Source organism: Anopheles gambiae, chromosome 2, assembly GCF_943734735.2.
Source record: "Anopheles gambiae chromosome 2, idAnoGambNW_F1_1, whole genome shotgun sequence".
Taxonomy (NCBI): Eukaryota; Metazoa; Arthropoda; class Insecta; order Diptera; family Culicidae; genus Anopheles; species Anopheles gambiae.
Genome location: NC_064601.1, coordinates 112,828,479 through 112,849,829, shown reverse-complemented (window position 1 = coordinate 112,849,829; position 21,351 = coordinate 112,828,479). Strand labels below are relative to the sequence as shown.

At 50.6% G+C, this 21,351-nt stretch overlaps 2 protein-coding genes across 24 annotated transcripts in view; one reads left to right on the top strand and one right to left on the bottom strand.

Moving 5' to 3' along the window:
- LOC5667093 (supervillin) overlaps positions 1–10,308 on the top strand; it is a 205,880-nt gene extending 195,572 nt beyond the window's left edge. For 17 of the 18 annotated variants that reach the window (XM_061642227.1, XM_061642223.1, XM_061642228.1 and 14 more), the window contains 4 exons: positions 230–380; positions 461–1,258; positions 1,741–4,196; positions 4,711–10,308. In XM_061642227.1, coding sequence (XP_061498211.1) covers positions 230–380; positions 461–1,258; positions 1,741–4,196; positions 4,711–4,950 — 3,645 coding nt within the window. In that variant the 3' untranslated portion in view covers positions 4,951–10,308. The remainder of the gene's footprint in view (positions 1–229; positions 381–460; positions 1,259–1,740; positions 4,197–4,710) is intronic. The other variant, XM_061642231.1, reaches the window with a different exon arrangement.
- Positions 10,309–10,564: 256 nt separating this feature from the next.
- Positions 10,565–21,351, bottom strand: part of LOC5667160 (methylcytosine dioxygenase TET) — a 163,342-nt gene continuing 152,555 nt past the window's right edge. For 5 of the 6 annotated variants that reach the window (XM_061642239.1, XM_061642241.1, XM_061642242.1 and 2 more), the window contains 7 exons: positions 17,929–21,307; positions 16,815–17,019; positions 16,432–16,604; positions 16,082–16,360; positions 15,770–16,001; positions 13,669–15,652; positions 10,565–13,582 (listed from right to left, as the gene is read on the bottom strand). In XM_061642239.1, coding sequence (XP_061498223.1) covers positions 13,544–13,582; positions 13,669–15,652; positions 15,770–16,001; positions 16,082–16,360; positions 16,432–16,604; positions 16,815–17,019; positions 17,929–21,307 — 6,291 coding nt within the window. In that variant the 3' untranslated portion in view covers positions 10,565–13,543. The remainder of the gene's footprint in view (positions 13,583–13,668; positions 15,653–15,769; positions 16,002–16,081; positions 16,361–16,431; positions 16,605–16,814; positions 17,020–17,928; positions 21,308–21,351) is intronic. The other variant, XM_061642240.1, reaches the window with a different exon arrangement.

Here is a 21,351-nt window from a genome sequence, read left to right as displayed (position 1 = left end):
TTTAACGTCATTAATTTCTTAATTAGCCATGACTGTGTAATGATGGATGATATCACTACTATCGGGTGGTCGCCCATTGGTTTCTTGTCACCCTCACTTGCCTTATCAGTGGAATGGGATGGGGGCTTTCTTTGCGGATTGTTTTATGCATTATGACTGTATGTAAACAGATAATAACACGTCACGCTTGTCTAACTCACACACACACATCTTTGTTTTGCCATTGCAGAATGCACTCATCGTTGCCAAGTCCCACGAAAGCCCAGTGAAAAACAACTCACCACGACCGTTCAGTCGGCCGGCGGACCTGGAGGGTGGAAACATTTCCGATCGGTTGGGCAAGATCAAGACGTCGTCGGAAAATTGGAAAAATCGTGTCGGTAAGTACCATGTGCTTTTTTGTGTAATTGTTTCAATTGTGTATCGAAGACTAATTATTCTCTCTTTTCTGCTCTTCCAGAACTCTCCGATGCGACCAACTTCACCGTTGCGGGCCGGCTGCCCGCAACCAAATCGCCCAAACTCCCGTTCATCAAGTCGGACACGAAGCAATCGCCCGCGATGAACGTGTTCCGCAGCGTTAACCCACCGCAGCTCGGCCTGTCCAAGAGCCCCTCGATGATGGTGTCCTCCGTGGTCACTTCCTCGACCGTTTACGGACAGCAGCCACCGACGGCGGCAGCGCCGCCAGCATTCGGTGCACGCCCTACCAGCGTTCCGGCGCCCCAATTTTCTAGTCCCGCTCCGGCAATGTTCCAGCAGCAGAGCCAGCAGCAGCAGCAGCAACAGCACCGTGTAGTTGAAAGTCTCATGAAGCGTAGCATAAGCGTGCCGGGCGTACCGTCCGGCGGCGAGCGAACGTTTGGCGGCGATCTCAAAACACAACAACCGGTCGGCTCGAAGGTGGCCATCCCGAAGCTGGACGATGAGAGTTTCGGCTCGTTCTTCGGGAAGGTGGCGAACGGTGCGACCAGCACGGCCACGACCGGCAGCTTTAGCAGCAGCCTCACCAGCAGCAGCAGTATGATGAGTAGCAGCAGCTCCGCCGCCGAGGTTACGTTCGGTGATCTCGACACACTCAAGACCAGCGGCGAGAAGCTGACGCAGAAGAAGGTGGTACAGGGGCCGCGGGGCCGCCGGGCCATGTCGCGCAATCCGCTCAAGACGCTGGCCGCCCGGGACGACCTGCAGACGGAGTACACCGAGATAAGGACAGGCATCGCCGACAAGGAGATGCGCCGACTTAAACTAGAAGCAAGTAAGTAGCGGGGCGATCGCGCGTCTTGTTTCCCCTACTCCGGTGCAGCCTTGAGGTGTACGTGTATGTGTGTGTATGTGTGTGTGTGAGAGTGTGCATTTGTGTTTTTGCGCGTGCTTTTCTTGTTGTTGTCAGCCACCTTCATCCTCAGAGGATCATCATCTCTCTCAAAAAGGTGTTCTTAAAAAAAGGATCCTTTTGCAAGATGATCCTCTGAGGGATGACTTTGCCGTGCTTGACCGCGCTGCATCACTACCACAACATTCTCCTACTACTTACACACCCCGCTAGCCTTCTCAATGCACGAAACTGTTCTTAACACGTGCTCTCTCCCTCTCATGTTCCCTCAATAATGCTAACCTGGCTCTGGCGTACGATGGTGGCATCCCCGTGCCCTGTCCGTGTCGCCGTTTTTTCTCTCTGTGTTCTTTTTTTTCATCCCTTTTTTGTTCCCACTACCACCCCTACCCACCACTGTGTAGTTGCCAAAAGTAGCAATCTGGCCGTAGAAGCGCTAGCCGGCTTAGCGTCCGTTGAGGATTTCAAATCGGTCAGTCTCAAGTCTAGCTCGCTGCCGCTGAATCAGTCGTTTGTCCCGCACAAACCGCTGATGTTGCTGCAGGTGAAGGGCCGTCGGCACGCGCAGACGCGCCTGGTGGAACCGGCCGCCCGCTCGGTCAACCGGGGCGATTGCTTCATCCTCGTCACCGCCGACCGGCTGTTCGCCTTTCTCGGCCAGTACGCGAACGTGATCGAGCGGTCGCGCTGCAAGGAAATCTGCGAGCAGATCGTGCGCGACAAGGACCTGGGCTGCAGTGCGGCCAGCGTGACGCTGCTGAACGATGGGGGTGCGACGGCCGGCCGGCAGGCGCGCGACTTTTGGGCGCTGCTGGGCCGCGGGCAGGAGGACGAGGGCGTGTGCGATTCGGGGCACGCGGACGAGGACGAGCTGTTCGAGGCGTGCCTGATCGAGACGAACATGGTGTACGAGTACGGGGAGGAGTCGCTCGTGCCGGTGGAGGAGTACTGGGGCGCGATACCGAAGATCGCGATGCTGGACCCGCGCAAGGTGCTGGTGTTTGATTTCGGCTCCGAGCTGTACGTGTGGAGCGGCAAGAGTGCGCCGGCGGAGAGCAAGCGGGCGGCCCTGCGGCTGGCCCAGGAGCTGTACGGCGGCGGGTACAGCTACGAGGAGTGCCAGCTGAGCCCGCTCAACTTCGCGGAGCTGGCGGGCGATCGGCAGCGGGATGCAAGGCGACTGTCCAAAGCGGGCAACAGCCGGCCGGAGTGGTGCCTGATCGCCCGCGTCACCCAGCACATGGAGACGGTGCTGTTCCGCGAGAAGTTCCTCGACTGGCCGGACGTGACGGTGCAGTTCCGAGACGAGTACGGCGGGGATGGAGCGTCCCCGACCGGGCTCGAGATACGGCCGCTGGACGGCCCGGAGCTGTACGGGCGCGCCGAACCGTACCAGGAGCCGAACCTGGTGCTGGAAAACTCCAACCTCGGGCGGGGCGACTTCTACTACGACCAGGACTCGATGCGCCACTTCGATGTGCGCACCACGTCCGTGACGCAGTGGGAGATTGACGAGTACGAGTACAAGGAGATCGATGGGACGTCGCGCGGCCACTTCTACGCCGACGAAAGCTACACCGTGCGCTGGATGTACCAGATCAGCGTGACGGTGCGCGAGCTGAGCGGCAAGGTGTCGAACCGCAGCACGGTGGTCGGTCGCGACCGGTGCGCCTACTTCTGCTGGCACGGCCGGGACGCGTCGGCGAACGAGAAAGGGGCGGCGGCACTGCTAACGGTCGAGCTGGACAAGGAGAAGGGTGCGCAGGTGCGTGTGGCGCAGGGCCAAGAGTCGGCCGCCTTCTTGCGACTGTTCAAGGTGATGTTCGTGCATCGCAGCAAGCGCGTGGCGAAGGCGGGCTGGCGCATGTACATGATTACCGGCAACTTCCCGGAGGAAACGATGTGCACGGAGGTGGACGGTTGCAGCATGCGGCAGCTACGTTCCCGTGCCACGATGCTGCTGGTGCATGGCGAGCGCGGTCGGGTGCTGCTCTGGCAGGGCTGTAAGGCACTGCCACACGCGAAGGAAGTGGCCGCAAACGTGCTGCGCGTAGTGCTGGAGCAAAAGTGTCCCGAGCTGTTCGACGAAACGCTGTCGAATCTTTCCTCGGCCGTCGTCGAGGAAGGTCACGAGACGGACGAGTTCTTTGATGCGGTTGGTGGGCAGAACAGGCATCACTATCACAGCCTGCTCGGGTCGGAGCAGTGTTACGGCTTTACGCCACGCATCTTCCACCTGACCAGCATCAACAATGGCAACTTTGAGGCGACAGAGCTACAATGTGCGCTGCGTGCGAAGGACCGCCCCACGGCGTACCCGTTCCGGCAGGAGGATCTTTACAGCGCCCGTCAGCCAACGATCTTCCTGATCGATAATGGGCACGTGCTGTGGCTGTGGCAGGGCTGGTGGCCGACGGGCGACGAGTCGGGCAGCGACAGTGGCGCCGGCGGCGAGACGAACCACAGCAGCTTCGACAGCAACCGGTCGGGCGAGAACCGGTGGCAGGTGGAGCGGCGGGTCGCAATGGAGACGGCCGTCTCGTACTGGAAGGCGAAACAGCGGCAGGCAGGTGTGGGCGATCGCGTGACGAATGGCAATGGGCATGCGATTGCTACTACGGCGACGACGGCGACGGCGGATGAGAATGGAAACGATGAGCAGGGTGTGGATGAGGTCGATGCCAAGCCGACGACGGACCGGCAGCAGGAGCATCACCGTGTGGAGCCACCGCCGCCGACTGCTGCTCCGGATGACCACGTGCATGGGTTCGTCGTCTGGGCCGGGCTGGAACCGCTCGAATTCACTGCCATGTTCCCGGAGTGGACCGAACGGGACGATGTCGCAGAAATCAATGTGCAGGTAGGTGTACCAAGTAGCTCTTGCTCTCTTCCCTTCTCTCTAGCATTCTCATTCGTGCGTTGCGTAGAGAGAGGATCTTGTTTGCAGGATCTCGAAGAAGACGAGGTTTGTATGGCCCATAGATGAGCTGCAGAAGGTAGTTAGACAAAGATCTCATCAGTTTTAGTTTTTGCCGGTAAGCTTCCGTATGAAACAAGCTTCAATGTGCGCTTTTTCCTGTTGAAATGTGTCTCACACCCCCCAAAGCTGCCTTCCGAGCTGCAATATTGTGCGTCTCGATGTGTGTGTGTTCTATTTGTACCTTGCAACTTCAAAAAACAAGAATTGTTTAACAAAGCCTACCAAATAGAGTATCTGCTATCTCTCGTGTTCCACTCCGCCCCAATGTTTTTAACTGTGCTTTTCAACCCTTGTCGCGGAGCATTCCTTTCCCATTGTGTTATTCCTATCTGTAAGTGATCCTCTTCTTCTAACACGCAACTAATCCTTTCTGGTGCATTTCTTCTCATTGTAGGATGGTCGTAAATCGACACCGCAACCCATCTACGACAGCCTGTCGCTGCTGTCCCGCAAAGAGTACCCGCTGGCCGTGCTGCTCGAACGCCCGCTGCCGGAGGGCGTCGATCCGACCAAGCTCGAGCTGTACCTGCACGAGCTCGACTACCAGGAGGCGCTCGGGCTGAGCAAGCAGGAGTACGATCAGCTGCCCGCCTGGAAGCAGACGAAGCTAAAGAAGGAGCGTGGTTTGTTCTAATAACACACCGGTGTCGGACAAAAAACGGAAGGGAAAAGGCCATACAGACACAGAGGAAGGAAGTAGGAATGAGACAGGAAAGCGAATTCGATTTGAGACAGTTTCGAGGGTTTAGTTTTGTGTTCGTCCGAGGATCAGGTTTATGTTTCAAAATTCCCTTTCAGGGGGTGCTCTGCTCTAATGATATTACTTAGGAATTCTTTCGTTTTCTTTTGAGTTGTTATTTTGTGTTTCTTTTCGGTTTTGTTTTGTGAATTTAGTAGAAAATTATCCAACTCCTCCCTCTCTGTGTGCCGCCGGTAGAGTAGCGTCATTCTCTCTTCTTTTTTTGCTTAAGTTTTACCGATGTGTACCACTAAAGGATAATGATGTACGTGTGCTGTGCGTGTGATTTTGTGTGCTTGTGTGGGGTTGAGCTTTCCAACGGCCAATCCAATGGAGGAAAGAGAGAGAGAGATAGGGGATCGAAGGAAGGTCGTGCTCTAGTTCATTCATGTTGTGTTCGTTTTGTTTTAATAATTTAAAAATATAAAACTGTTTATTTTATTCCTACCAACACAACACTCTGTGTCGCAAGGAACGGGCGTTAAACGGCGTAAATGGCGCCGTTAATGAGAAAGGCTTGAAGGTGGTAGTGCGCTGTAGAGAGGGACCGTAAGGAGACGTTCAGAAAAGGCCCAGTAGATTGAGTTGAGGGGTTTTGAGCTTTCTTATCCTATTGTCTCCCTTGTAGATATGTGATTTTCTTTTCCCCTCCCCCAACTACCCCATTTTCAATCGTTACATCTTGCCACCTTTTTGTTAGTTTTGTGGTTTTGTTGTGTAAAGGTGTTAACCACACCCTCTCTCTCTTTGTTTTCCCGATGGTGCTTTTAGTTGCTGAGTAGTTTTGGTTTTAAGAAGAACAACAAGGTTTGTGTTAATTTTATTTATCCAATTTCTCGGAACACCGAACATAGATCGATGGATTTCTTTACATTTAAACGTGCATGATGATGTTACGGGGCAGAAAACGACGCAAAGAGGCATGGAAATAGCTTGTACTTAAGTAGGGACTAGCCGAAGCCCCAGGACAGGACGGGAAAGGCGGTTGGCGGTAGTATCGTGTGTCGTTGATTTGAAGAAAAAAAGCAAACGAAATTGATGTCTTTTAAGACGAAGAAATGCCGGAGAAACATAATCAATTAATCGTGTCGTGTGTATACAGTTTTCTTATATAGTTTTTAAAACCCCACCCCGCATTATAGTCAAATGTGCGCTGGCGGCGTGTCTCTACTACTATTACTACTACTATTACTATTACACGATATCATTATTGTTTCTTACTTTCATTCGTTTTGGGTTGTTTTTTTATCTTTAACTAAGCGCAGCGTGAACTCTAAACTGTATGTGTTAGTACACCTTGAACGAAGCAGAAAAAAGAAGAAAAAGAAGAAGAAGATTTCATTACGATGCCGAACAAAGCATGATAACAAAAAACAAAGGAAGAAGCCCCGCGCGTTTACCGAATGTGAATTTTGTAGTTTGTAATTGGGAAACGACAGGCTGGTGGGAAGGAAAGATTTTGCGAGAGAGAGAGAGAATAGAGAAGCAAACCCAACATATTATACACGTACATTTATATATAACTTATACAAGAAAAATCAAGCTAAAGCTAAAAAACCACCATTATACCTACCATACACACCCCACCACATGCGGTCATTTCGGTCACACATTTAGCGAGAACGAACACGAATATTGCGGGCACACACGCGGTGATGATAGCAAGGACACTGCTTTTGAGGGTGTGTGTGTGTTGTCGGTATATTTTTGTAAAGGTGAAGAGATAAGGCGAAACAAAACCCCCGACACACAACACTGGCGCTGTGTTTGTATAGCGTCACAGCCGGAACCGGTTCGCACAGAGAGAGTGAGGATGGTTGAGCTGCTGAACGCCGCGCGCCTTTGTTCGAAGCACACACTGCAGTGGTAGTAGTAGGCCATGGAAACAGGTGTAGTGTGCACTTGTCAGTCAATTGATGAGTTCAGTTTCGGCTGCTGCTGCTGCTGCCGATTGACGCCCTTTTACGTTTAGTGCAATTGAGTTTATCCTTTTCTGCGGGTCCGCTTTTTTCTTCCCGCGCGTCGTGCCGTCATCATTAATTCTACCAATATTTTGCGCGTGTATGTGTGTTTGTATGTGCGTATGAAAAGCCGCGTGCGTGTGTGTGTGTTTTGTACTGAGATTTGACATTGACGTGGTGTGCACAACCAGCATATCATCCCACTCTTCAGTCCCCGTTCTCCACTTGGTTATGGCGTTCCAACATGGATCCCTTTGGATTTTTGAAAAAAACAATAAGACGTTTGATGTGTGGGAGAAGAAGGGTGTGTGTGTGTGTGTGGATAAACAGTACGAACAGTGAGGAAAATGTAAAGCCAAATAAAAAAAACAATGTGAAGAAAAATACTTATAAACTGTCTCGAACTATCGTGCTTAGCTGCGTGAAAATGAAAGAAAACAGAATGCAAAGGGAGAAAAAAAGCCAACCGAGGTATGTATATATTCCAATAGGAAAATGAACTCTTCATACTTGTGGTACTGCTACTCCCCGACAGAGGGCGCCACTATGTGTTGCTCCGATTGTTCTCTTCATTTCGGATCTTTCTCTTTCGGAACCCCATACAAAACAAACACCTTTTTTTGTTCTTTACAGTAGTTTTTTGTTTTGCTTTTCATTTCTGTTTTATTTTCCATTTTTCTTGTTTGTTTGTCATCACTAAATATAATAAGAATATATAATAATTTGCAATAATAATCATAATCAATAATGCGCCGCCGGCTGTCGCTACTGCCGCCTTCCTACATCCTACACCTTTTCCTTCACTCCTGCTATCCTTTCCTCTGCTTGTCTCGGTGTTTTTCCTTCCTTCTGTTTTTGCACATGAGTGTGTATGTGTACGTTACAATGTTCCTGTGTAATGCCTGTTTATCAGTGTGTATACATGTGTGTATGGAACGATTTTGCATTCGCATCCTTCCTGTGTGTGTGTTTTTCCTGTATGCTGTGTATTTGTCGTGTACGGATGCATTGTTTTGCATGCATCGTGTGCGTATTACTCATTATCTTTTTACTTCTACCCATACACACACACGCCTCTTTCACACTCTTTCCCTTCTTTCTTGTTTTTCTCATTTCTCATCGCACTTAAATAGTAAGGATTAGCGCAAGGGGGAGTGATGATGGTTTCGATCAAGTAGTAGTAGAGTTCTAACTGCTTCCTTCTTCTTCTTCTGCTTATCTTTCACTTTTAATTTACGTCTTAGTTTGCTTGTCTGGTGTGTTTACGTCACCTATCCCTTTTCCCTCCCTTTATCTTCACATATTTAATTGTAATATTATAATAATAAATACTTATTTTCACCACTTTCGTTTTCCACTCTTCTTCCACTTTCACGGCTCATTCTCTCTCTCTTAACGTGTGTCTTTTAGTTTCGCAATCTTTTTCACTGTTTCAAAGTTCAAAGAACGACGGATTTTTCGCTTTCGCTCTTCTTCCTAATGCTTACCAGTTTTAGTATGGCTTCCATACACACTCCCGCGCATGTACGTACGTATTATGTCTGTATGTGTGTTTCTTCATTCAACTTTGTGTATCATTTGATCATTTGATTTTGCATCATTTTAGAGCTTGTCTTGTGCAAGTACTCGTTTTTTCCACCTTCATTCACACACGGTGATTCTTGTTGGTATTGATAGTTTCTCTATTTACGTGTTTTTTTCTTCTTCTTCTTCGTTTGCTTACTTTTTGTTTTGCTTCTTATTGTTATCTCCTATCCACCATTCCTACAAATGATTGAAAAGCGTAGCATTTATATTTATATTTATATTCTTTATAGTAGCATTTTCTTGTTTCATTTTTCATTCTCTTCTTCTTGCTATTTTAATTTCTTCATCCCTTCTGTCTTACCCGGCTGTCTTACCTTCCTCCTCTCTTAACATTCTTACGTTTCCAAAACCCTGCCGAAAATGGAGCCGAAATCGAAAGACTACTATGAAAAAACACGCTCAATCGTGCGCACCTTGCACCGCATTGCAAATGTACAATTTTGTTTCATCCAAAGGCGTTGTGTTTATCTCTTGTTTGCGTTTTTTTTGTTGTTGTTTTGTTTTAATTCTTCATTTTTACTTCTCTTTTGTTTTGTCTTTTCCGAGATTGAATTTTTGCTCACTAGTAGTAGTAGTAGTAGTTTCTACAATTTTTGCTTATTTTTTTGTTCTGTTTCGTAAAATTTTTATCCTCCTTTTTTATACAACATTCTTTCCATTCTTTCCGTTTTGTATCTTCTTCTCATCTTCTTATAAATAACAGCGCAAAATTTCTACAAAAAGAAAAAAATAAAGTATCTTTTTGCTTTTATCTCATGCATTCTTCCCACAAACTCTTCCTCTTTCAGCAGCTCAGTTTTGCTCCATTTTTTTACGATATGAGATCATTTTGAAACAGTGTTTAATCGGTGTTTGTTTTTTTTCTTCCATTCGCACCTTTACGTTTTTCTTTTTTTTTTTTGCATTTAACTTTTGATTGCTACACCTTTTTCACATTTCTAATAGTTTTTTTTTTTGTTTTGTTTTACAAGCCTTGTATCTATTGCTTGTCTTGGTAATGGTGGTGGTACTGTTACTGCCACTAATCGAATGGGTTTTCCAGTAAGAAAAGAACAGTAATGTTGGGTGTTTGGCAATATGAAAGTCTTTCCCACCCAAATGCCCCTCCTTTGGGTTGAAATCATACAGAGACGACATACATTGAGCTACGAAAAGCTTTCTCCTTCTTCTACTTCTTCTTCAACTACCCTTTGATCTGCTCTAACTGGCGGGGGTATGTACGTATTTTCAAAGTGATTCTGCCTCCTCTCTTAACCTTTTCGTTTTACCTCTCCTCTCTCACATCCCTCGAGAGGCTGGTAAAATATATGTATATATTCGCTTGTATAGTTTTGTTGTATAGTTCCATCATAATGTTTCTTGTTAGCTTCCTTTTTTTACTTGTTTTTTCTTGCTCTAAAATGTTGCTCTACAGCCGCAACGCGCCTCATCCGCTGTTTGGTTTTGCTTGTTTCTTTTTTTTTATATTCATATATTCATTTACTTGTGTATGGCATCTTCTTCTTGCATCTTGCTGTCTTTATCCTCCCTTTCTTCCGGGCTAATACTTTTCTATTTCTTTTACTACCATTTTTAATCCATTTTACGTTTTACTGCCATTCTCAGTGTCATGTATAAATGTGTTTGTGTGTATGTTTTACCGTGGGGATTTGTCATCAGTATCATTGTCCACCGTGTCGTCATTGATTGAATCGTCGTTTTTTTTTTTGTATAAAAAAGGGATTGAAAAGTATAGAAAAGATTTGGCTCCCAAGCTACCGTTTGATGTTTAAAATATTTACAAAACAAACAAACAATGCACCAATAAGCAACAGGAGTTGAGGAAAATGAAATAAAAACACGCTTACCTCAAACAAAACGCGCACACACACATATATAAACGGCCGCTTTCGCTTTATGAAAGGTGAATAGAAAACCAATATAAAAACAAAATTCAAATAAAAAAAGGTGGTAAAAATGAATTAGTTTTTGAGATATAAAAAATGCAACTTAAGTTTATTCATTTGTTGTGTGTTTTGTTCGTGTATATCTATCTCTTGCTCTCTAGCTTTCTTTTTTTTTTCTCTCTCTCTCTCTCTCTCTCTCTCTTGCTTCACGAATATTCATGTGTTTCATCAATTTGGAATTTCATGCCACACTACTGTTTTCGTTCACGTGTTGTTTTCCATTCCTCTTCTCTTCTTCGTGTTATCATTTTTACTTCATTTTTAATGTCTTTAGTTGATTAGCTTAAAACGTAAAAAAATGCTCTCACAGTAGTTTCCATCTCTTATTTTCTCCCCCATTTTTTCGCGTTTTTTGTTCGTGTTGTGTCATGCACGAGGGGGTGGGGCGGTGACTGTTTGTGTTCTTCTACGTCTTTTGTCTTCTTCTTCTGCTTCTGTGAGTATTACTTCTTTGCTCGCTTGCTTCTTCTTTTCTTTTCTTTTTCTCCCTTGTTTTTTGTTTTTGTTTTGCGATATGACAGGGAGTCACAACAACACTTGTTTGTTTGTATGTGTTTGTGTTTTTGTTTGTTCTTTGTTATGGCAAATAGTTTCCTATTACTACACGTGTCGTACTTTGTTCGCGTATCTCTTTCCATCAACTGACTTAACCAAGTGTACACTAAGCTATCGTATGTGTGTGTGTGTGTGTGTGGTTGCACTGTTTTGTCTTAATTGCTGCACCAACACAATCATACACACATACACGCACAGGGGTGAAACATGTAACTTATGCTCTTATTTAAAAGAAGAAAAGTAAAATTACAAACATTCAATCTAATTAAATTTAATTAAAAAAAAGAAGAAAGAAGTATCGCTTCGAAGCTTGCGCAAAGCAGACGAAAGCAAATAAAGTTGTAAAAACGATACAAAAACTTCTACTTAAACAACGTTAAACCATCATACAGTTGTACAGAGCGCGTGCACACACGTCTTGATTCTTCATTTTGCACGATCCTTAAAACAAAACTCAGTATGGCATGTAATCGCTACCACCCCCCCACTTATGGGGGAGAAAAACCTCTGGGCGACACAAAAGGAAAGGGGTGAGATGCTTTCCCTTTTCCCTCACGATTGATAGAAAAATAAGATTTATATAAATTAATTTAAATTAAATACAATTATGAAATGTCGCATTGCGTTGTTGCTTTTTTTCCTCTTAATAGTTTGTATGCGCGCGCGCGCATGTATGTAGAATTAAAACAAAAACTAGATAGTGAGAAATGGGCAATAAAGTAGCAAAGAAAGTAGGGGGGATGAAGCGGTAAGGACTAATGAATAGATTCACATTCGCTCTAAACGAAAATAAATACTTAAATAGCTAATTGCGCGCGACATTTCTTCCAGAGGCGGTGTGAGTGTGTGTCTTTATCTTCTCCTCTCCGCAGCTTCCTCAATTATAGCAACAAACATGTGACACTACACATAAAAGAAGAAAAGAAGAAGAAGGTAATACCTAAACATACTCACTTACGTTGCTATAAAACTGCCCTGTCCCCATACACAAAAAAAGAGACCACAAGACTCTTTCAAATGGGTTGGAGGGTGTTTCTGCCTTTTTGCGTTCCCTTGTTTTGCGTTGAGTATAAGTATGAAATAAGATCTACTAAACACCTTCAACAGGGATGGCTACTAAGAGTGTGTCTGCGCGCGCGCGCGCGCATGTGTCTGTGTTTTCTTAATATGGCTAATACACATAAAAAGGGGCTATTTAAAAGTTGTACTAAACTAATTGCATCAAGAAAAGAATAACCATCAGCACACTCGGTATCTGGGTGGGTGTGGAGGGCTTTTTGGATGGGTAAAAATCACTCATCAACACTTGCAACATTGAAATGAAATCCATTTCCCCCCGCGCCACACACACAGACACACACAATGGTCTCTCTTTTATTCTCTCTTGCAAACAGAGAGAGAGAGAGAAAGATAGTGTAAAGAAATTTTGTCATAAAAATACCTTCTTATGCTCTATACAACTAATTTGCTGCTGCTTCTTTGCGCAAATCGAAGAGAAAAAGTAACTAGACGCAACTAATAAATGGTAGCTAAGGATTTTTAAAATAGTCGGCTGCGTAACAGGTAGTAGTAGTAGTAGTAGTAGTGTTCATCATCATCATCTTGTTTTGTTTGAAAGAATTGTTCCTTCAGTTTGTTTCTCCCACCCCCTTAAGAAAAGGGGAGAGAGGGTTTTGTGTGTTTAAAAGCAGCAAAAAATCAAGAAAAATAATTCCCGGTGTACGTTCCGTCTCTCTCTATCTCCATCTTTTCTTCTCTTCCTCCTGTCTGATCCATGTTTTGTACCATATTTGGTTGATAGATCGTTTTTTTCCGTTTTGTTTCTCCTGGTTTTGGCAAGACAAATGGCAACAATATCTGTTTCCCTCTAACTCTCTCTCTCTCTCTCTCTTTCTCTCTTTCTCCTCAGTAGTAGTAATAGTAATAGTATTGACCGTGCGGATCACCCCGTGCGTCCGGTTGCTGTAGCCACTGCGAGAACGGGCTCCTATGATGGGCGGCAGCAGCGGCATAGTGATGGTGATGGTGCTGCTGATGATATCGCTGTGACAGTAGCGATACAGGCGAATGGCTGCTGCTGCTGCTGCTGCTCCCTGCCAGATGATGATAGGAGGACGCTGAAGCGTGGTGATGATGATGGGGCGGCTGCATGTGGCCATAATGATGGGACAGGGCGTGATGATGCGGCTGATGGTGCTGGCTCGAGAGGAGCTGTAGCGCGGAAGCGGATGATGCTCCCCGACTACTCCCTCCCGCAGCTCTGCCCGAGTGTCCGGCCGTCGGTTTGCTTGCTACTGCAGCTGTCGCCGCTAATGCCCCCGCCGCCGCCGATGGTGGTGGTGGAGGTGGCGGTGCTAGTGGTGTTGTGGTAACGTCTTGTGTTCGCTCGATCTGCTCATCCAGTGTCGTTGGCCTCGATGGCAGATCCTTCTCTCACCACTAGACACCCGGATACTCTACGTCCATCATGTCATGTTCCTAAAAGGCAGAAAGAGGGAAAATAAGGTAAATTAACAATGCATCTAATGACCCCTTTGCGCTGCACCTTTTCCCCAGATACGTACATCACCGATATGACGCATATGGTGCAGCTCGTCGAGCGGTTCCGCCTTGATGTCGTCCTCCAGCAGCATATCCTTATCGTCCAGCGGATCGTTCGTCGGTATGCCCAGCTTCTTCAGCCGCATCTTTTCCGCCCACTCCGCGATGCCGTGCTTCGGCCGGTTCAGGTTCCGGTGCTGGTAGAAGATCAGCGTCATGCGGGTCGGATTCAGCCGGTTCGGCTTTTTCACCGCCGTCGTCGAGTGCATCTCCAGCTTGGCACACTCGATGATGACGCTGCCGTGGGGCAGTGCGATCGCCACGCCGCCCATCTGCGGATCCTCGAAGCAGTCGAGATTCTCGTTCGTTTCCGTCACCTCGCCGAGCGTTTCCTTCGGCGGTAGGGGGGCTGACGGGGGGGCAGCGGGCGCCTGCGGCACGACAGCCGACTGTGACATCATGCCGGCCCCGACAGCGCCGCCCAGCTCGGACTGCTTGCCGAGCGCACCGGCGGCGGCTGCTGCCACGTGCAGTTGGGCGGTGGATGGCGCCGTCCCGAGGTGCGGTGGGTACAGGTTCCAGTTGGAGGGTGGCGGTGGTGCTGGAATGACCGCTGTCGGTGGCGGTGGAGGGGCGGGGCCGGTGCCCGGGAGTTGCGTCTGGGCGGCGGCAGCTGCGGCCGCCGCAGCCGGATACATGTTGTGATATGTCGTGTGGTGATGGTGGTGGTAGCTTTGCGGCGGATAGCCGTAGTTGTAGTTCTGGTACGGATCGTACGGCGTGTGGTGGTACGGCGGATGGTGATGGTGGTGGTAACCGTAGCCCATCGGTGTGTTGGGATGGTGGTAGCCGTACCCGGCGGCCGGGTTGTAGTCCGGCGGCTTGGGCTTCACGAAGCCCTGCTCGGGCTGCTGCAGCGTGTGGTAGGTGTTTTGGGTCTGCTGCTGACTCTGCTGCTGCTGATGCTGCTGCTGCTGATGTTGCTGTTGATGCTGTTGATGCTGCTGTTGATGTTGCTGCTGCTGTTGCTGCTGCTGTTGCTGCTGCAGCTGATGGTGATGATGATGCACCTGTCCCTGTCCCAGCTTCGTACTGCCGTAATCATCCATATGGATCGGTGTGGGTGTCTTCGTCGGATCCGGAATGCTGGGACTAAACGCCGAATTGCTGCTATTGCTTCCCGGCCGCGTCGTCGTGTCCGGGATCTCCTCGTTCCGCCCCAACCCGGCCAGCTTGCTCGGATCGCCCCGATTCCCATAGTAATCCGTCGGCCAGTTGTTGTAGTACTGCCGGTTGTCGATGTACTGGCCCGTGTTGTAGTCGTAGCTGTACGGCGAGTCGAGCACCGTGCTCGAAATCTGATTCGACTGGAGCTGCGCGTCCGTAAAGTTATCGATCATGGACGCCATATCGATCAGCGTGCTGTTGGTGTTGTTGCCATTGTTCGCGAGCGAGTTGGGCGAGTTGATCGTGTTCGGTGCGGTGAACGCACTGCTACCTCCCGTGCCTCCATTGCCACCACCGGCCGCTACCAGAGCACCTCCAGCACCTCCGGCACCCTGTCCGTGCAGTGGGGAGCTGTGCTTTTCCGTCAGCACGCCCGTTACCGGATCGAGCGCGGCATTGGACGAACCACCGTTACTGCCGCTACCGCCCTTCCCACTGCCCGTTGACTTCTGGCTGCCGGGTGTGTGGGCACGGGGCGATCCCGAACCGGAACCACCACTACCTCCCCCGGCTCCCGTTGACCCACTGCCACCGGGTCCAGGCGATGCGACACTGTTCGCGGTGGAACCGCCACTCGACGCGGTCGAAGCTGCGGATGACTTTTTGCTCTTGGATTTACTCTCCTTCTTGGTTGGTGGTGGTGGAGGCGGTGGCGTGTCTGGTGCCGCTCCATCCGAACCATCCTTGCCGAGCTTTTCGTCCTTGCCGTTGCCGCGCTTCTTGCCATGCCTCCGGCACGGCTGCAGCGGTGTCGAGCGGACACGAACTTCCGTCTGGAATCTGCAAAGGGAAAACACAGAGGGAGAGAGGTTAGAAAGGTGATTCGTGACGTGGGGAAGGGCAGTGGGGGTTCCCGTTCAAGGTCGCGAGAAAAGAAACCGAATGCTTTACACTCACTTCTCCAGCACTTGCATGGCGCCGGTTTCGTGCTTCTTCTTCTGGCCCTCCTCGCTGTCGAACTCGTCCGTCGTGTCCATCGTGTAGAGCGGGAGCACGTGCAGCTGCTCGTCGTCCGGCTTCACGCCCGGCGGCAACGGCTTCAGCAGCGTCACCTGCACCGTGCAGCCGTCCTGCATGTTGTGCAGATCGCGGTGCGTGTGGGCACAAAAGTCTAAACAGCACGTCACGCCTGTGGTTTTTGGGAAGGCAATACGAGGAACTTGTGTTAGTCAGGACACTCCTTTGGGTGTGACAACAACATCACTGTACCTGAGAAGGGTTTGCCCGGTTTCAACCCCAACCGACAGTCCGGAGCCTCCCGCTCGTACTGCACCTGATTCTGGAAGGCTTGCGGGGCAACGGTCACATACAGCGGGCTCAGCATCGTGGCCAGCACGTTCATGCGCTCCTCAATCTCCGCTTCCTCGTTCTTCACCGACAGCCGGAACTTGCGCACCGTCTTGGAGCGGGCGTACTTGCACCCATTGTAGTACATCGACCAGCTGCACCCGAAGCTGTACGAAACGCCGCACAGCTCTGGATCGAGTCCTGCGGAAACGGTAAGAGAGGGTCATCGGTGAGCAGCCAACTTCCAGCGCAGCTAATCTATTTATTCTCACCGTTCGTACCTTGACAGGCGCAGGTTCGGTTCTCGTTCGTCGCGCACCGGCGGACGGTCGGCAGGCCGAACTTGTTCAGCTTCACCGCCAGCATCCGGTAGACGCTGTCCGCTTCGTGCGTCGGTATGCCGTCCCACACCACGATGCAGATCACGATAAAGGACGCCTTACACCTGTGGGGAAAGACAGAAATATGCAATTCATGGTTAGAAATGAGTGTTGTGTTCTGACCGCCAGTGTTGCGAGCAAGCAATGCAAAACAATCGCTCAGACTGCTCGACTGCTGCTCGAAACACAGGGTGTTGCGCGTTTTGTTCGCTTTTTGGTAGTTTTTTTTTTGAGACAGACGCTATAAGTATCGCACGACCCGACCATAAACTCACCGATGCCCTTGCCGGCGCTTCACCACAAACAGCAGCTTCTCCTCCGGGTCGACGCGCCGGATCACCCACTTGGCGATCGGGCAGCCCTGGCTCGATTTGCCCTCCTTGCCGGTGTAGACGACCTTCTCGATGCGCAGCTGCTTGCCGGTCAGGCCGACGCGCAGTTCTGTCTCCCGCCGCAGATCTTCCAGCGTCGCTGCACAGCCTGTCGGAAGAGGTAAAGACCGGAACGTGTGAGAGGTGAGTTATTAAGTAAACAATAGTTTTTTTTAATGACTAATATGATCCGGTTACAATGGTTAAGCAAAACTATTGCGAGCAGCTCCGGTGTGCAAAAGGATGTTGGTTCTAGGGCTCATTCTGAAGCCATAGTGGTACTGGATCTAATCTTGAACTTTTATTATTCCTGGAACTAATCTTGGAACTCTTACTACTCCTAGATCTAATCTTGAACTCTTACTGTTCCTGGAACTGAACCGTAACCCATTCGAGTTTAGTAATGGATCTAGAACACATATTTGTTCCGGAACTGATACTGAGTCCATAACAGTTTTGAAATTGATCCCGAACCAATATCAGTTTCAGGATTGATCCTGACTCCACGCCATTCATGGCACAGATCCTCAGCTCATACCTTGCAGAACTAACCCTGAACTCGTACCAGTTTTGAAATTGATCATGAATCCATATCAATATCAGTAGTAATCCTGAGTCTGATTCATTCTTGGAACTGGTCCCCAACTCTTACCAGTGTTGGAACTATTCTTAGATACATACTGGTTATGTAACTGATTCTGATTATGCATCCTGGAACTGATCATGCATCCATATCTTTCTGTGAACTGACACTGAGTTCATGCTGAACCAAACACAGATTCCAAAATTCTGGACATCTTTCCAGAAACGGAACTTCAACCCATGTTGGCCCTGGACCTATACCGATCATAGAAATGATCCCTAACTCATACCGGTCGTGAATCTAACCTACAAACCTTACCGTTACTAGACCTGATCCTGAACCCATACATGAACATGATTCTGAACTCAAAACAATGTCTGGAGCTTATCCCACACAAGGCACTAGCACTTGTATAAAACAACCCATGACACTTACCGAGATGCGTGTAGTAGCTGCCCGGTTCCGACGGTGCCTTGTCCGTGCCCGAGCTGAAACAGTCGCAATCGGGCGCTTCCGGCTTGTGCGACTTCTCCAACTTGTCGTCGTCCGCCTTCTGGGCGGGATCGATCGGTTCCTTCTTGACGCTTTTCGACTCCTTCTTACTCTTGCTCTTGCTGGTAGTGCTACCACCGGTCGTGGCTCCACCTTCCGCCTTTCCATCGGCACCGTCACCTCCCGCACCGTGGCTGTTATCCTTCGCCGCCTTGTCCTTCTTCTCGCCCTTCTTCGACTTGGACTTGGTGCCAGTGGTGGTGTTGGTGGTCGTCGTCGTCGTGGTGGTAGTAGTCGTTCCACCTACTGTCGTTGCGACCGGTTGACTACCGACATCAATCTCCGCCAGCGCACCGGTCCCACTGCCCGACGATTGATTGCCAATGCCCGGATCACTTCCCGGCTCGGAGCCAAGCGTAGCCGAGCTGTTGCCCATACTTCCACCGTACGCCGAATCGTCCGCCTCCAGCTTGATCGAGACGCCCTGGTCAGATGCGGGCAGCAGACTGTTGTTCTTCGGGATCGGGTACGTGTGGGCCGGGATCTGCTGCTCGAAGTTGGTTTGGTGCGTGACCGGGGTGCTGATGGCCGGCAGCGAGAGCAGCGCATTCCCTTCCGGTGTTTGCGCTGGTGGAAGACTGCTGTTGCTGTTGCTGTTGCTGCCCGTGCCGCTGCCGAACCCGCTGGCCGCCGCTGCCGACGACTGCTGGTTGTGATAGTTCGGGTAGCTCTGGGTCGAGTAGCTCGAGTAGCTACCGTACGGCGAGTAGTAGCTGTTGTAGTCTGTGGATGCACTCTTCACGGAGGCACCTCCTGCGCCGCCACCAACACCGGCCTGTAAGGATGCCTGCGCGCCAGGGGATTGCGTGTTGTCGCAGTAGTCACCGTACCGGATAAAGTTCTGATAGTTCTTCTCGTACCCACCGTCAAACTTGGGCAGCGCCGTCTGACCGTCATCCATCAGACCCGGCTCCTTCTTGACGCTCATCAGATTGTAGCCCGATCCGGCCGACTGTCCGGCCGATGATCCCCCGGGATGGTGGAAAGCGCCGGAGGTCCCAGTACCGCCCGCCTGCAGATGCGGATTGAACCCACTCGACAGGGAGTCGTGCCGGAAGCGATTCAACGGACTCTTGTCGTCCACCAGCTTGCTGTCGACCATCATGGAGGACGCTCCACCGGCTGGCGAGTAGCCGAGCAGTGACCCGGAAGACGTCTGATGACTACCGTTCGGGGTCGTCGAACCACTGCCTGGATATGTTTGGTTCATGTTGGAGTAGCCTTGATGCTGCTGCTGCTGCTGAAGCTGCAGCTGCTGATCGTGATGCATCATAAAGTTGGAGCTCGAGTAGCTCGAGGACGACTTCCCATCCACCAGCCCGAGATGGTCGAGATGATGCTGCTGGTGTTGCTGCTGCTGCTGATGGTGATGGCCGCCATGCTTCGACTTGCCATGCTTGTCGCCGCCCTTTCCCTTCGCCTTCGACGAAGGTGACCCAGCGGACGGTGAGCCGGCCGCAGACGAGGAGGAGGAAGACCCGCCCGACTTGCCCATCTTGCCCTTCAGCTCACTGCCGACGCCCGTCGGCGAACCGATGCCGCCGCCTCCACCGGGATCCGTATTATTCTTGTCGATTAGTTGCTGCTTCTGCTCAAAAACCGAATGCTTCGCACCGTGGTGCAGATCACCCGCGAGCAGATGATCGTGCTGCTGCTGCTGCTGCAGCTGATGATGTGAATGATGATGATGATGATGATGTTGATGGTGCTGTTGTTGTTGGTGATGGTCAGTGAGCGAGGGGGATTTCATGCCCGCCGCTGCTGCCACCGACGTACTACTGCTGTTGTTAGTGCCACTGCCATTGCTGTTGCTTCCTGCACCTTGCTGGTGCTTCCAGCTCTGATCAACCATATTGCCGATGCTGTTGATCAGTCCTCCTCCTCCCCCTCCTCCTCCTCCGCTGCCGCCACCATCTCCGATAGTAGTACCGTCGTTCGCTGCAGTACTGCTCGAGCTGTTGCTGCTGCCGGAGCCACCGGGCATTAAGCCTGGGCCCGCGCTAGACGCCGACTGTGCCGACCCAGGACCACCGCCCAGGTGGTGTGTCGGCGTCAGGCTGTCTCGGAGATGGTGGCTATACGATAAAAAATGACCGGTCGATTGTGTGCCGGTCTGTTGCTGTTGCTGCTGCTGCAGTCCAAGATGGGAACCGACGAGATGCGACGATTGCCCACCGGCCAGTAGCGCATCCTTCTGGTCGCCCTTGCTCATGATCATCGTCTTGAGTCGCGAGTTTAAGTTGACCCGATCGGACTGGTTGAAGAGATCTGTGCCGGACTGGGATTGTTGCTGCTGTTGCTGTTGCTGCTGAGTCCAGCCCCAGTCTCCCTGCATGTGGCTGGGCGATTGCTGATGCTGATTGTCCGTTGCTGCGGTGCCCTGCTGCATCGGGGACGGTGTGTGCATGCCGCTCTGGCCGCTGCCGTACCCGCCCGCCGGTGTGTTGTTGCCGTTGTGGCTCGGAGACTGCTGCAGACTGCCTCCGCTACCTCCGGCGCTTCCGTTGTAGGGGTTCGGAGACTGCTGGGCGTACAGCTGCTGCTGCTGCTGGTTGTTCGAGTTGGGCCGCGGTGGCTGCCGGTTGGGCGACTGTGGCACACCCTGGGGCGGATGCATGGAGGACGAGGAACCGGTGCTACCGTTGTTGTTGTTGTTAGTGGAGCTGTTGTTGCTACTGCTTCCGCCACCGTTGCCAGTGTTCGGTGCAGTCGCAACCGTTGCTGCAGACGGGGACGCGGACGAGGTGCCAGTGGTAGGAGCGGCCGAGCTGCTACTGCTGCTGCTGCTACTGCCGTTCGCACTGGCCGCCGTGGTGGCCGTGGTCGTCGTTGTCGATGTCTGCAGACCGCCGTAGTCTTGCTGGCCTGAATACCCATTACAATTGAGTGAGCGCGGCGGTACGCTGTTCACCCGTGGATATCCAGGCATGTCGTTTCCCGACGCCGCCGAGGCAGCCGCCGTGGACTGTTGCTGCTGTTTGCTGCCGCCGAGCTGCAGATTGAACTGGTCGTGCGGGTTGGTGGTGGTGCCGGCGTGACCGGACACGATCGTGGCCGGACCGGTCGACACCTGGCCGGCGTATGTGACGGTCGGCGCGAAGCTGACGCTCTGCAGCGACACCTGATTGATCGGGGCGATCTGGTTCGTCTGGAAGTCGTAGCGCTGGACCGCGGGCGGTGCGGCGTACGTGCGACCATAGTTGGGATCGAACCCGATGCCGGCGGTCTGGACGTAACCGTTCGGTTGGTAAGCGGCATAGCCCTAGAAATTGAATGTTAAGGAAGAAACGGGTTAGTGTGTGTGTG